Source organism: Suillus plorans (genome assembly GCF_016647745.1).
Source record: "Suillus plorans strain S12 chromosome Unknown HD556scaffold_3, whole genome shotgun sequence".
Classification (NCBI taxonomy): Eukaryota; Fungi; Basidiomycota; class Agaricomycetes; order Boletales; family Suillaceae; genus Suillus; species Suillus plorans.
This window is the reverse complement of record NW_024537387.1, coordinates 1,066,101-1,082,420: the sequence shown is the minus strand read 5'-3', so window position 1 is coordinate 1,082,420 and position 16,320 is coordinate 1,066,101. Positions and strand designations below refer to the sequence as shown.

General features: G+C 47.8%; 2 protein-coding genes across 2 annotated transcripts; one reads left to right on the top strand and one right to left on the bottom strand.

Moving 5' to 3' along the window:
* Positions 1-6,035: 6,035 nt before the first annotated feature.
* Positions 6,036-6,209, bottom strand: HD556DRAFT_1215288 (uncharacterized protein; the record flags this gene model as incomplete). The annotated part of the gene is made up of 1 exon (XM_041296667.1): positions 6,036-6,209. A coding segment is annotated over one exon (174 nt), but the record flags the coding sequence as incomplete, so codon positions are not given.
* A 4,970-nt stretch (positions 6,210-11,179) lies between these two features.
* HD556DRAFT_1196303 (uncharacterized protein) lies at positions 11,180-11,612 on the top strand (the record flags this gene model as incomplete). Its single annotated transcript, XM_041296283.1, has 2 exons — positions 11,180-11,236; positions 11,292-11,612. Coding segments are annotated over 2 exons (378 nt in total), but the record flags the coding sequence as incomplete, so codon positions are not given.
* Between the last annotated feature and the right edge of the window lie 4,708 nt (positions 11,613-16,320).

Genomic DNA, 16,320 nt, shown 5'->3' with positions numbered 1-16,320 from the left:
GAAATACCCATACGAGCTGTATTTTTCTTCGACGTATCGAGCACACGGCTCCGAGAACGACTGGTTGCCGGGCCTCGAACAAGTCCATTCTTCGATCGTTTGTCTCGGTGAAACACGATAGTGACCGACGACCGCCACATACTCCCCTCCAGGATATTCCCACATCCTTTACTTCCTTCTTTTGGTGGCGCCCTTTCCTGCATCCTCGACTGGCCGGGTTGGGCCTGCTTCCTCATCGTCGACATCCATGCGAGCTGAGGTGCGAGTGGAGGTAGGGCTGGTGTGGATAGGTTGGGGAGTGTGGGCACGAGGAGAGGGTGGTACGGTACGAGTGTTGCTTGGTCCCTCTCCCAAGTCTGTGGTCTGATGTGTGGGTGGCATGCTAGACGCGTGACGCGCGCGTTTGGCCTTCCTGTCCGCAATATTTTGGTCGCGCCACTTCCTCTGTCGTTGGGCCGTCTCTAGGTTCGTCCACAGCGCCTTTTCCAGCAGCTCAGCCTGGCGGGGGTTAATCCAACGGCCACCTTCCGGTGTGGCCTGAGCAGCCTGAGTGATGGGGGGTATCTCTTCTCCAACGAGGTCGACGAATGAGGGGGAGGGGCCGCTGATGCGGGGCCCCTCGGAGGATTCCTCGGCGAAGCGGGAGGTGAGGCCGTTAGCGGTTTGCATCATATTGAATGACAGGGAGAATTCTCCATATCCCGCAGGTGTGGCTGGGTTGGCTGCTGTCCCCGAGCGTAGATGGGTGTCGTGCTCTAGATAGGCACGAAGCATCTCTAGGACCACCATTAGGACCCCGTCGCTGACACCGTTGGGGATGGTGAACTTGCGGGCGCCAATGGGAGTGAGGAGGGGTGCCATAGTGTGGGATACGATGTCGCAGGCAAATAGTAGGGAGTGGTCGGTGGTGAGGGAGAAAGGAGTTTCAGGGGAGGATGGGGCGATGGTGAGTCCTTTATAGGCAGACTCGCCGAGAGATAAGTGCCCAGCTGAGCTGACGGGAGTCCCCTGTAGGGAGGTTCTCTTGAGAGGAGTTAACGGGAGCGGATAGAATCTAACAGGTATGAAGTCTCAGTATCTGGGAACAGAACTCAGCATTGACGAAGCGTGTACCTAACAGGTATGAACTACGAAACGTTAGCTTTTGTATGTCGAAAGGTAAAGTATTTTAACTCACGTCTCAGTATCTGGGAACAGAACTGAGGCGCTCGTTTGGCTCTGCTATAGGTTTTATACGGTAAGTGTTCCTAAACGTTATATTGAAGTAAAACATTGATACTTGGTAGTTTTCGGCCCCGACATCACTTCTGTCATCGTCGTGCCTCTCTCTCCTTGCGCTCGGACATTCTATTCATCATCCTGCCCCTTTGCTTCGGTCTCATCGGCCTTGTTCGACTCTGAGGTTTTGGACGTCGACACTCCCCCTCGAGCGCAAGCTAGTCCCATCAGGGCCCTTAGCTTTTGCAAACGGGGGCGTGGCACGGCCTTGGTAAATGCATCGGCCACGTTGTCGTCAGTGGGGCAATAGAGAATCTTGAAGGTCCCGTCCTTCATGTATGAGCGTACGAAGTGGTAATGCAAGTCGATATGCTTGGTACGTGACTGGAACTTCCTGTTTGACGCTAACGCTATGGCGGCCTGATTATCGCAGAATATCGGAATGGGGAGAGTGGGGGGGTCGCAGAGTTCGGTGAGGAGGAGTTTTAGATAGAGCAGCTCATGGACTACACTGGTAAGTGCGATGTACTCAGCTTCGGCTGTGGATAGTGCAATTAACGGCTGTTTTCTTGCACTCCAAGCAACAGGACCTCCGTTCAACATCACGATGTAGCCAGACATGGAGTGCCTATGCGGTTGGGAGGCCCAATCCGCATCAACGAACGCCTCCAGGCCTGCATCGGTGGAACCTAAGGTGAGTTTGAACGCATCAGTGGCCTTTAGATAACGTAGTGCTCGTTTAGCTGCTTCCCAATGCGGTCTACCCGGACTGCGCATGAACTGCGACAAAGTCGCGATAGCAAAAGCTATGTCCGGGCGGGTGCTCGTGGCCGCATACATCAATGATCCGATAGCACGTTGATACGGTACGTCCTTCATGGCTTCTAGTTCTGTGTGAGTGGATGGGGACTGATCTGCGGATAGTGTGATGGCCGGCTCCATGGGGGTCTGTACGGACTTTGCGTCATCTAGCCGAAAACGTTCGACGATGGTAGCCACGTAGGCCTTCTGGGATAAGGTCAAGGTACGTGCTCCTCTGTCCCGCGTTACCTTCAATCCCAGGAGCCAACTTAGTTCCCCCAAGTCCGAAATCTCGAAGTACTGTTGGAGCTGGTCTTTGAACCGGCGGATGTGAGAGAGGTGGTTTGCAGTCACGGCCATGTCGTCGACGGAGACCGTTATGACCATCTTTTCGTCGGAGGTGCGTTTGAAATAGACCGCTTGATCGACTCCTGACCTGCTGAATCCTAGCTTCGCAAACACTCCCGCCAACTCTTCCGCCCACTCGAATCCTGCCTGCTTAAGTCCCGGTAAGCTCCTCTTTAACCTCAACACCTTTCCACGCTGATCCTCCCTTAGGTACCCCGGTGGCGCCCTCATATAAATTTCCTCTTGGATGCTTGCATACAGGTACGTGCTCTTGATGTCGACTTGGTGGATTTCCCAGTCTTGCTGAGCCGCCATCGTCAGGACTGTCCGGATTGTGCTCATATTGGCAGTGGGGGCGAATGTGTCGAAATAGTCGACCCCAAACTTCTGTCTCTGGCCGTTTGCGACGAGGCGTGCCCGGAGCTTCAACTTTTCTCCGTCGGGTCCACGTTTGGTCGCCAAGACGTAATGGGAAGGTATGATGTTGGCGCCTCGAGGTGGGTCAACAACTTCCCACGTACCTAACTTCTCGAGCTGACTTATTTTGTAATCTAGCGCTTCTTGCCACTCCACTCCATCAGGACCGTTTAAAGCTTGTTGCAGGCTGGGTTCCGGCTCTGCAGCAGCCAAAGCAAGGTGAATGTGCACCTGTTCATCCAGGAGGTCTAACGCTGACGCCTCCATTAGGGAATCTAAGGCTAGGGACGCGGTCTCCCCCTCATTGAGGGCCGCATAATATCCTGGAGGTGGTCTGGTGCGGGTGGACCTTGGAGCTGGAGGTGGGGTCGATGGACGTGGAGTTTGGATTCTGGCTGGGGTAGCAGGTGGCGGGATAGGCTGAACGACAGGTGAGTTATTACTGTTGCTACTATTATATTCGTCGTGCCGCATGACGATGGACTCCCCCTCGTTCAGGGGATCCCTGGCCACTGTCACCTCATTAGGCGCAAAGGTGACATTGCGCTCGACGGAAACACGGCTCTTACCCGGCCAATATACCCGGTAGGCTTTGCTCTGGGTGTCCATCCCCACAAAAACTGCCTCCTCCGCCTTGGCCTCCAACTTCCCAGCGCCCTCAAGGTGCATGAAGATCCTGGCTCCGAATTCCCTAGCCTGGGAGAGGTTGGGCTTGGTCTTCGTGACCAGCTCAAACGGAGTCGCACCTGGAGTCGCCCTAGACGGTAGGCGATTCTTTAGCCAGGTGGCGTAATTGACGGCCTCTGCCCATAGGTACTTGGGGAGGTCCTTCGCCAGCAACATGGCCCTGGCGTGCTCGACGAGAGTGCGGTTTAGCCTCTCGGCTACTCCGTTTTGCTGTGGTGAGTCGTGAGTCGTCAGTTGTCGCTCAATGCCACGCTGACTCAAATACTCGTCGAACTCCGCACTTAGATACTCTCCCCCACGATCTGACCGGACCCTGCGGAGCTGGACGCCTGGAGTTTGGTGTGTGAGCCAGGCCTCATAGGCCTTGAAGGCGGTGAGTGCCTCGCTCTTTAGCTTCAAGAACTGGATCTTCGTCTGACACGTGAAATCATCTGTGAAGGTGATATAGTATCGGCATCCGCCCAAGCTGGCAGTCTGTGCGGGGCCCCATAGGTCCGTATGGACTAGCTCTCCATAGGTGCGTGCCCGGCTATGACTTTCGTTCGGGAAGGGTTTCCTCGCTGACTTGGCTTTGACGCACGTGTCGCAGAACTCCGGCTTGGAGTCACTGTCCAGCGTGACGCCCACGACGAGACCTTTTTTCACGGCCTCGAGCACTGCAGGCTGGGAGATGTGCCCCAGCACCCGGTGCAACTCACTCACAGTAAGTTTTCCCTTGGCAACGTTTGCATGGTGCTGACCTGACCTTCCCGCTGCTATGCTATAAAGACCCTCCACCTGCGGAATTTCGGCGATGACTCGACGTTTCGGGCCCTGGGACAAGACTTTGCACATGCGCCCTTCAAAAAGGACGGCCATGCCGGCCGCTGCAATGCGATTCGTGGAGATTAGGGTGAACGCCATGGCCGGTGCGTACAACGCGTTCTTCAGCGTCACTTTCGTGCGCTTCTCACCAAGTGGCAGTTCTAGCTCGACGTCTCCTCGACCTACGGCGCTCAGACTTGAGCCATCCGCCGTGTGGATGTCCTGGGGGGATATGGGGGTGAAGTTGGAGAATTTTGCCCGGTCTGGGCAGAAGTGAGAGGTGGCCCCAGAGTCTACGATGGCACCTCGTCGGTCGAGGGGCACCCTGAGGTCCCTGGCTATGCTTGCCAAGTCGGACGATACGAATGCGTATTGGTCCTGGGACCCGGACTCTGCGGCTGAGTTTGCCGTCTCTTTGGGACCCTTCTCACCCTTACGCCGTTGCTGATTCGGGCCTTGGCCCTCTTTTCCCCCTCCAGGCCTCCAACAGTTGGTCTTATAGTGACCTTTGCGTTCGCAATTATAGCAGGTAACGTCTGCATTCGTTTTGCTCGACGTAGCTGACCTTTTGCCCTTGTCTCTAGGCTCCCTTGCGCTGAGTGCAGTACCTGCGCTCCCCCTTTTATTGGGGCGCTTCTCGGTAAGCTGGCGGTGTTCGTATTCTTCCGTAACGATGCTGATTAGTTCGTAGGAAGACAATGGTGTCTTTGTGATTTTGGCTGCCGCGTTAATGGACGAGAGTAGCGGGCGATAGGACTCTGGTAGGGAACCAAGGATGATAGCATGGAAATCCGTGTCGAGGATCCCAGCTCCCATTCCTGCAAGTAGCTCATGCAGACGTAGGAGCTCCGCGAAGTGAGCTTTGACGTCTCCTCCCTCCTCGCATCTTGTCTCCTGCAAACGCCGACGCAAATCGATCTGGACGAGCTCGGTCTTGCCTTCGTGGATCTGGCAGATTTCTTCCCAGACCTCCGAGGCAGTTTCGAACTTCTGGACGCGCAGCAACAGTCGATCGGTAATCGTACTGAAGATTTGCTGTTTAACGAGTGAGTTCTTTTGGTCATATTCATCCATTTTCTTATCGCGCTCATCGATCTCCTTCTGAGTAGGAATCGAACCGTCCGGCTTTTCCGGCACCCCCGATACCTTTCCAATGAGGTAGGGTAACGGCTCGACGGCACGACCATCTGCATATCGCATCAAACCTCGGGCACTTATCGCTGTCAACGTTCTCTCCTTGTAGGTAATCCAATTCGTGCCATCTTCGGCAAGTTTTGGGACATTGAACAACGAGGACGTAGTGCCGGGGAGCGTATTATCAGTGGTCATGTCAGGGCTCATAACCTCTTGAGAGGAGTTAACGGGAGCGGATAGAATCTAACAGGTATGAAGTCTCAGTATCTGGGAACAGAACTCAGCATTGACGAAGCGTGTACCTAACAGGTATGAACTACGAAACGTTAGCTTTTGTATGTCGAAAGGTAAAGTATTTTAACTCACGTCTCAGTATCTGGGAACAGAACTGAGGCGCTCGTTTGGCTCTGCTATAGGTTTTATACGGTAAGTGTTCCTAAACGTTATATTGAAGTAAAACATTGATACTTGGTAGTTTTCGGCCCCGACATCACTTCTGTCATCGTCGTGCCTCTCTCTCCTTGCGCTCGGACATTCTATTCATCATCCTGCCCCTTTGCTTCGGTCTCATCGGCCTTGTTCGACTCTGAGGTTTCGGACGTCGACAGGTTCCTGAATATATCGTCCAACTCTGAGACATGCTCGATGCCCAGCACAGCAAAATAATCCTTTAATACTCCCAACTTGGCTACTCGATCATATGGCAGCCAGGTGGTATCCCCTGACTTCCACAAAATTTGAAATGTGGAGTCCGCGCATCGCCCCGAATGGGCCAGAACTTTGTCAACTAGGGTTCGGCGTTGCAGCTGCTTGGCCAACGGCGGAGACGATTTCATTGACAGTGAGCTGTTTAGTGCGTTTTCGAATTGCGAACACGACGTATCATAAATGCGCATTGTAAGATTGCGCTGCCTTGTTCGCTGCTGATATGATCGGCAAATAGGTGTCTGTCGAATCTTGCACGGTAGCCACTAAGTCACTGCACTTGCATTTTTCAGCTCTATTCAAGTTGTTGTTACCTACTGCAGCTATGATCTCTTTCATTCTTAATTTATCCAGGGCAGAATTGAGCTGTTGCGACATGGCTCAAAAGCTCTAAACTGGGTTGGTAATGTCATGACATAAAGCCACATTCACTGCGGAAACGACAAATAACCCGATAGGGTTGACGTAGAAGTAGTAACAATAACTATACTATAACCGGAGAATGGCAATTGTGTGAATCCTCACTGGTTAAGGTGGAGAATGGTGACTGTTTGAGATCAAATCCTGACATGGGTTAGACAATGTGAGCTCCTGTTGGATAGCTGCCCTTACATCTAACCTGGTATACAAATTACATCTGAATATCAGGTCTGTGGTCTGCTTTGCATCTGGTTATTAGGGGGACACATGGCTGCTTTGCACCTCAGGCAGTACTTCTCGGTAGTAATAAAGGTCTGTGAGACCCCATTATTATGTTAGGAATCTTAGGATTATATCATAGGTCTATGAGACCCAGTCTCGGGGATGATCTAATTATAGCACATACCAAATATACCTTGCTTCCTCCTCAGTGCCTTCCTGGATCCTTGTGGCCCTCCCTGAATGTCCTGTACCTCCAATATGACCTTGAAAGATCCTCATCAATATCTAGGGAATGACATGGGTACCAGGCACCTACGGCAGGTCGTGGGTATGGGTGTCACATGGGTGCAGGTGCGGGTACAGACTTTGGACACCCATACCTGTACCCACACCCATATGGTGGGTCAGTCCACCAATCAGTAACTCTGACTATACAGAACCTAAACCTTAATGTAAAAAGTAATAACAACACAATAATATTGACATCAGTACCCTACCAAACACATCCAACATTTATCAAAACTGTTGTGAAATGTATTACAAAACTTACAGACAAGGCCAAGGCTGCAATAGATGAAAGACTCGAGAACTCATCCAAAAAACGGAAGACTGATGATAGTAGCACTGTCACCGCACATGCCCAACACAAGAAGATTAGGCCAGCAAGAGAACACGGTCAAAATGTCGAGGAAGCAGTTCCTAAAGCACCCATTCAGCCTCCGGCTCCCAGAAAAATAGTTGAGCAAGCCCCACCTAAAACCCATTGAGCCATAGTTCTCTCTGAAGATGACACATCCAATGAAGATGCTATTGTTATCAGTGACCATGAGAAAGATCCAAGCAAAGGTACCATCATGGATGTTGACGATGAAGAAGAAAGTGCTGAAGACGAACTCAGTAGGAGGCCAAGCTTGTGCTCTGAGCACCAACTGACATTAGTAACTGTAGAATGATTAATGAAGGATTGGACGTCACCTGTTTATGCATTTTTTGATCCCACACCTATCATTGAGACTCTTCATGGTCATTGTGCACATGTGTTCAAGTGCATGGGCAAAGGATGCAAAGTCCATATCCGCCAATTCCTTGACAAAAAAGATGCACGGTCGACAGGCAACATGCGAAAGCATATAAAAACTTGCTGTGGTGATGAAGTCTTGCAGGCAGCCTGCGAAGCAAAGGATGCAGACGAAGTCCGAACAAAGATTGTTGCCGGTATCCTTCGCAATGGGTCAATAACAAGTTCATTCGAGCGTAAAGGAAAAGGAAAGGTTACATACTTGCATAGGCAGCATACTTGTACTGAAACAAAGTGGGTCCTCCTCGAGCTTCATCTGCACAGTAGTTAACATGCTATGCAGGGTGGAATTAGTTTGTTGGGTAGCGGAGAGCCTGCGACCATTTGACAATTGAGAGGGAAGATTGGGAGATGATAGCCAAGTATAGTGAGGAAACTTCGGAAGACAACAATGAAGGGTGGGTGAATGACACTGCTTTGTTGCTGAAGGACCAATCCGTCAAGCTGCAAAAAAATATCCGGCCCATTGTAGGAATACAGCACAGAGTGGGGCTCCAAACTGATATCTTTATGTTGTGGTCTTGCACTGCCTAGTCTGCTATACTTGGTGAGACAAGTGTGTTCGACCCAGGGGTCTGCGGTCTGGGAATAGTTTTGGGGGTCAGTGAGTGATGTGGGGTCAATAGTCCAAGCGCGGGAAACAATGTCCGAAGGTATAATTACAATGTCCGATGTTTTCGGGGTTTCAGGTTATCGGGTTCAGGTTCGGAGTATCAGAAACTAATAGTAACATGATAGCGAGCATCAGGAAAGCGAGAGGTGTGCACAATAATAACAATGATGGATACGGGCGGTGAAGGAACAATGATATTCGCAATGTCAACTAAGAACTACGAAATATCAGGTTTGACCCCTAAGTGTCAGAGAACAACTCTCCTCTACTTGGATGATGATGATGCTATGGGGAGTCCCATATTTATATAGATATGTAGAAGTCTGGAACCCTATAGGTGAAAGTAGTAGCACAATATTTTCGGGTCTGATGTCCTATGTCATAAGACATTGCTGCGGACATGTAATAATGTGGTCTACAATGTTAGCGATGGGAAAACAAGTAACTGAGCACCTAGTGGGGCTAGCACAATGAGACAGGACATAGGTAGGACGAGTACACACAAAGTCCGATAGTCTGATAGTCTGATGTCCAATGTTTTCGGGTTTGGTGCATATTGAGTCAGATATGATAGGGAATGATTCAGGTAATCATTAGCATTCATACATGCATCGGAAATTAGACCTCTACGAGGCCACAGAGATGTCAGTCTCTACAGCGGTCATGTCCTCGACGAGATTTTAAAACTGTTAAGTAGACATAAGCAAACACACATTGAGCAACAACACAAAATTACTTACTTCGATAGGTCTCTTTTTCAGTCAGCTGGCACTGATGACCACTTGCAGTGCATCCGGCCATGGATTCCATCTGTGCACATAGGTCCTCCTGGGCCTGCAAGATTGCCTTTTGCTTTTGGGATCCCCGTTGAGAGGCAATTTTTCCTGCCATGATTCAGGGTAGTCTGTAGCCAAAAAAGAAGGACGACTTGCCTTTATATATCCTTGCCATAGTGTCTGATCAACAGACCACTTTGAGTTCTGTTGATTTCAAAGTTAAAGTTTCAATCTGACCAAAAAATATCAACAGAATGGTATAAAAAGAGCAAAAAAATGATATGACTTCTAACACTTATGGTGGATACTACCAATCTCACCAAAATGCCCAAATAGTAAGTGACAGGCTTGTCTGAGACACACCACACATTGACCAATGTGGCAGCTCAGTCTTCTCGCCATTCAGTGAACCAAATGAAAAGGATCTTGCAGTCAGCCAACAGTGGGTTACTCCGAGAACTGCCATGACACACACTCACCATCCAGTAGGCCTCCAAGTCAGCTCTTCCATGTGGTCATGGCTCCAGGACAGGCTAGAGAGGCTCCATGTGCTCCCAAGCTTCATCATCCTTTGCAACCATATTGTCAGACACCAGGTCCCATAACTACTTCTCAGACTTACCTGCAAACCCTTGTCTTAGAACGTTGGGATGCAGAGATTAGGCGTTGTGATGAGGTGTGCAAAGCGCAGCTCTCTGAATGCATACAAGGGCCTGTTACTCACCAAACATATGCACGAGAGTTGATAGTCAGGTGCTGGCATGCAGAGAAGCAGTGGTGCCAAGAGGCACACAAAGTCCAACTATTGGAACTCCTACTTGCGGCTCATGGTATTACCACCCTAGTTTAGTCAGTTAGTTATGTCAGTAGTCAGTAGTCAGTAGTCACTTGGGGATGAATGGAGACGATATTAATGGTAACCAAGGCAAATGAGAGATTTGGAATGAGAAGAAGAAAAAACGACCGATAGACAAGAGAAAAGAAAAATGAGCTGAACATGTGATACATGAACTCTACATTTGCAAAGGGAGAAACAGCCAGAAAAGAGAAGTCATCAGAAACGATAAACAACATGTGAAAGGAAGGAGTAGATGAGATGATAGACAAGAGAAAAGAAAAATGAGCAGAAGAGAAGCCATGCAATACATGAACTCGACATTTGCAAAGGGAGAAACAGCAAGACAAGAGAAACAATCAGAAACAATCAACATCATGCGAAAGGGAGGAATCGATGAGACAAGATGGTCAAAGGAAGTGGTCAAGGAAGTTGGACGGGCATGAAAGGCGGCGCACTGTCATGAACTGCATCCACGATCAAACTCTACCAAAGAAAGGTCATTATGAACTACATCCGTGATGGCAGTCCTGTCAGAAGTTTCGGTGTTTGAAGTTGGTCACTATGTGCAGGGAAAATGAGTATTAGGAAGTGATTGGCCAAGTTGGCGACAACGATCAACGAACCTATAATGCCTCACTGTATGTTTCACGGGAAGGTAACGGCTATGGGCCAGGGTCTCAAGAGACACATTGTGGGGCATCCTGAATGCCGAAGGGAGTGGACATTATTGATTGAAGAAGCAGATGCAGCGAACTCAGACCCACCAGATATCGACTTCTCCCATGAAAACATGGCAGCCCCAGGTCATGTTCACCAGCACTCATCTTCAGATATGGACCAAAACCCTACACCTGGCAAAATTCGTCGGGTCACTGTTGAAGAAATTGATAACGAGGATGCAACATCACTCACAGATAATGGCCAGTATTTCGAACCTCAGTCAAAGGCAGGCTGTGCACTGCATGAAGGGGAGACCATGTTTGAAAGATATAGAAGAGAGCAACGAGAAGAGGGTAAAGATCAATGGGCACCCTTTGAGAATGTGTGAGCATTGAATCATGGTAGCAAAGCATATACTAAATGGACGACTCACCAGAGAGGATTGGGGTCTAGCCTAATGGCTTGTCAGAAACCTTGGTCAAAGGCAGACCAATGAATTTCTGAAACTACCCATAGTATGTTCAAAGTATAGATCAAAATTTGAACTCACTGTGTTGATACTGTAAGCAGACTCAAAACCGCTCAAAGCTTCCATTTCACAATAACCGGTCATTCTTGCAAACGGTAGATGAACTTCCACATGGTCCAGCATGGAGTTGTAAGAAGGTTACTGTGTGTGGTAACCATGAGGATGAGAATGGAAAGTTGTTACAAGAAGAGGTGGAATTATGGAGTTGGGATCTAGTTGAATGCATGAAGGAGCTGATTGGGAACCCTTCTTTCAAGGCAGATATTGCCTACAGCCCAGCCAGAGCTTATTCTGACCGTGCAGGGGAGCATCGAATTATCGACAAAATGTGGATGGCAGACTGGTGGGCTGAGAAACAGGTAAGATTGTGCCGGTGTAGAGACTCATGCCTCTCATTGTGTGATATGGCAGTTTTCACTAGGGAGTACATGGCACAAACTTGTAGTATCACTCTGCATGCTATCCACAGCTATTCCTATATGAGGTGCAGCTTTCCCATTGTAGAAACAACAATACTGAGAGGAACAAACAAAGGTCCTGACTGTATCTGTAAATGTTGTAAGGTCGCGCGTTGCCTAGTCTGCTATACTTGAGACTACAAGTGCGTTCGACCCTAAAGGGGAAGCGAGTGCAGCAAGGATCTAGTAGTGCGCGCCGAAGGCGCTACTGGTCGGCTGATGCGAAGCGCGAGAAAGTGCGCAGGTGCGCGCGAGGGGCGGGAAAGCGAAGGTGCGCGCGCATGAGCGGTAATGAGAGAGAGTAAGAGTGAGTTTGCTTAAGTGGTGATTAGATACTAGACAAGAGATACGAGCGCGAGGTGTCAAAGAACAGATTTCTACTATGTTCTCCTAGGTAGTATGTGGGTAAGTGGGAGGTAGAGTAATTGTTGGAAAGTGAGTTCAGTATGTAATGCTGGCGCTTATATGGCGCCTAAGCGCTGTCATGCGGAGCTGAATCGCTACCGAGTAAGGTATGCAAAGATATATGTATGTAAGTAAGGGTCCATGATAAAAATAAAGGTGGAACGATACACAGATAAGAGAAATGGAAACATACGCACTAGAGAACTTGGTGGACAGTGGATGGATGCTTCCGGATGGCTGGCGCTATAGGGCGACCAAGCGCGGGAAAGCGCGCGCGCGTATACATCGTAAAGCGCGGGAGTGGTGCGCGCATGGCGCGGGAAAGCTGCGCCTCATATAGGGATAGCTGCAGATAGCACACAGAATGGTGCTGCAAGTTCGTGCAATGAACTCCCTAGTGAAAAGTGCCATATCACACCATGAGAGGCATGAGTCTCTACACCGTGCAATGCGCAACATGCGCGCACATTCCCATGCTTCACGATGTATATGTGCGCGCGCTTTCCCACGCTTGAGCACCCTATAGTGCCAGCCATCCGGAAGCATCCATCCACTGTCCACCAAGCTCTCTAGTGCGTATATTTCCATTTCTCTTATTTGCATATCGTTCTACCTTTATTTTTATCATGGACCCTTACTTACATATATCTTTACATACCTTACTCGGTAGTGCTTTGGCTCCGCATGACAGCGCTTAGGCACCATATATAAGTGCCAGTAGTACATACCAGAAAGTAGTTTAGCAACCCCCATGTTCACACTACACAACTCAGCTTAGTTGGAATCCCTCCCTAGAAAGTAGCACTTACATCTCATATCTCTATATATGCGCGCACTTTCCCATGCCTTCGCACCTCGTGCACACCTGCACTTTCCCACGCTTCGCATCAGCCAACCAGTAGTGCCTTCAGCACCTACTACTAGATCTTTGCTGCACTTGCTTTCCCTTTAGGGTCGAACGCACTTGTTGTCTCAAGTATAGCAGACTAGGCAATGCGTGACCTCACAACATTTATAGATACAGTCAGGAGCCTCATTTGTGCCTTGCTGTATCGTTGAACCTTCACCGGTGTAAAGAGTTGATTCGTTGTAGGTGCTACAAAATGTATTACCTTAGAACTCAATGTGCGAGTGTAATGCTCGTCCCAAAGAGACTGCCTATAGAATTATTTCTTGATATAAATGCAAGGGATATCTCGTTAAGACCAAAGATGAGAACAGGAAAGGTTACCCAAAGTGCGTCTCGAGTTCTGAAGATGTGTCTGAAGTACCGAAGTACTTGCCTGATGCAAGCGAAGGTGGTCCGAAGTCAAGAAACAAAGGTCCGAGGTTGTGCGAAGCGTTCGATGGACGTCCGATGAACAGCGAAGGTTCCGAGGGAGAAATACAGCGGGTGTGTCGAAGTGTGTCAAAATATGTCGAAGTATAAGACTAGCAGAAGTACTGGGGTACGACTAGACAAAGTCTATCGGAAGAACTAAGAGATATTGAGGTGCAAAATGGCCAAATGATTGTTCCGAATGGACAAAAGATTGATTGCGCGAAGTACGACTATCCGAAGTGACTCTACAAACTATGACTCGTAGCAAGGAAAGTGAAGTCCAGTGTCACTGCAGGCATTTTCCCATGTTCCTCCACCAAACATCAAAAAACATTGATTGAGAAGATAGAAATTTCCCCTCATTTTTCCTGTCAGAACATTGAAAAAAAGTAATTCATGTTTGAATGATGTTCTGTGTGTGGGACATGATGCAAAAATTAATCATGTTGCTTCAAGGATAATGCTGTATTTTCCATCTATTGTCTTTGAAATAACAGCTTAAAATAATGTTAATTTTCTTCTCTGTGTTCTTCAAATATACTATGTTTTTCAAATGTTCTGTGTATATTTAAAAAACACAGAGAAGAAAATTAACATTATTTTAAGCTGTTATTTCAAAGACAATAGATGGAAAATACAGCATTATCCTTGAAGCAACATGATTAATTTTTGCATCATGTCCCACACACAGAACATCATTCAAACATGAATTACTTTTTTTCAATGTTCTGACAGGAAAAATGAGGGGAAATTTCTATCTTCTCAATCAATGTTTTTTGATGTTTGGTGGAGGAACATGGGAAAATGCCTGCAGTGTGTGAGTATCTAGCAAGCCAGAATATATCCTACAGTGTGAAGGTCTGGAATCTGCATAGGCGAAACCAGTAGCGAGATAAGCTATCCGAAATGCAATAAGACTCAAGGCGAGCCGCTACAGAGATATGCATGTAATAGCGCATGAGGCGTGCAGTTATACGTATTAATCGAGCTTCTCGACGTATGTGCCCCTAAGACATAATCAATAACAGATAAACCAAGTAAAAACGCACCAGCGAAGTCAAATGGATGTGGAAAGGACATGGTACAGAGGATCGGACATGTATACAGGCCTCGGAAGGGGACGGACGACCTTCGGACTACTCGGATGAGTGCGTGGAACTCTCGAAAGGTAAAAGGAGTGTCGAGGAGTATAATGTGAGACGCATACAATTTAGGGAGGATACACTGACCTGCACCAAACTGGTTCGGTGCATGGATGACTAATACTCTCCTATGAGCCCTATGCCCTATGAAATCATTTTCTCTATGAACTGAAGTCAGACTGAGGCTAAGGGAATATTTTTCGCTTTTTTCATTTTTACGAGTTTGTACGTGAGCGGACTGAATATTTTTGTACATTTAATTCTGCGATGAGTTTTGCTTAGTCAGCCATGAAGACGACTCAGAAGATTCTCACACATATCAGGTGACTGTGAAAAATATGTTTGCATAAGGTTACCCTGTGGGAAAGCTTACAAATCCTAAATGCGCATCCTATGTCATTATGCTACCAATAAATTCATCAGCCACAGATTTCACAAACATATGTACACAATATGTAATCATTTCTCACTCTTGTCTAGCTGAGTCATCAAGGGTCACCTGACCCATGGGCCATATACAGCTCTTGCTGACTCATCATTATACCAGCTAGAGTTATGAATATTTACTTTTTGACCCAAAGATACCGTGTGACTTGGTACTAATGAACTAAAGTTACAACTTTAAGTACGAGAAACTAGTAGTATAGCCACCAAATTTGTCTATATAAGGACCAGCTTTTTGCCCAATAAAACAAGCAATTCCCCTTTGCTTTTTGCTCTTATAATAAAATTGTGAGTGAAGTGTGAATCGGCAACCAGCAAAGTGCAGTTCAAGGGTGGAGCTCACTGTGCTCAACAACCAGCACCACTCTTCTGAGCTCATTGTGTTGAACATCTAGCACATACCTTGAGCTCACTGTGTCTGACGACTAGTAAGACTAGTCTTTCTTTTTCTGTTTTTCTCTTGATTGTCTGTCTGAATTTCTTTGTTTCTTTTTGTGTCTTTGTCTGTGTCTCTGTCTGTGATTTTCTCTGTGATTTGTTTCTGTCTCTGTGTCTGGTTATCTGAGTGTCTGTGTGTTTGTTTTCTTTCTCTCTGAGATTGTGTCTGAGATTCGTGACTGCAACTCGTGTTTCTGTTTCTGTTTCTGTTTCTCTCTCTCTGTCTCAAGTGTGTGTGGTGTGTTGGTGACTGTCTATACTGACCATCTCTCTGATCGCTGTCTGTTTGCTTTGTGATTGTTGTTGTTAACAGTCTCCATGACCATGTTTGTGTTTGTGTTTCTGTTGTAGCAGTCTTGTTTTTTTGTTGTTGACTCAACCTATCAACTTTCTCTCAAGTACCAAAGTTTCAGTCTCATTCTTATCCAGAAGTTTGGTGTTGTCTCTTTTTGTCCACGGAAGACTCTGATAGTCTAGTGGGGAGACTTTAGGTGTTGATGGTGATACCTGACCTCTTACATCTGTGTGTCATACCGATCGAGGATAGTTATTTGCGAGTTAGACTTTAGCTATTGAAAAGGGGACTTGGTATTGAAGTCCAAGGTCACCCGTTCCTGAGTCTGTTTAATACTCATTGTGAGTTCCTTGGCAGCAGGTTCAATATTAGGCTAAGAGTGCTACAGAGGCTTGACTAGGCCTGATGGTAGTTTCACCTATTTTTGTATTGAGGGGGACTCTCATTGTAACTCCACACAACTTGCTGCACTAAGTTTGTGTACGAATCCTTGTTGCTGTGTGAAGTGATAGAAAGAGTGTCTGTTTTTTTTGTGTCATTTCTATATTGTTAGAGTGACTGTTGTAG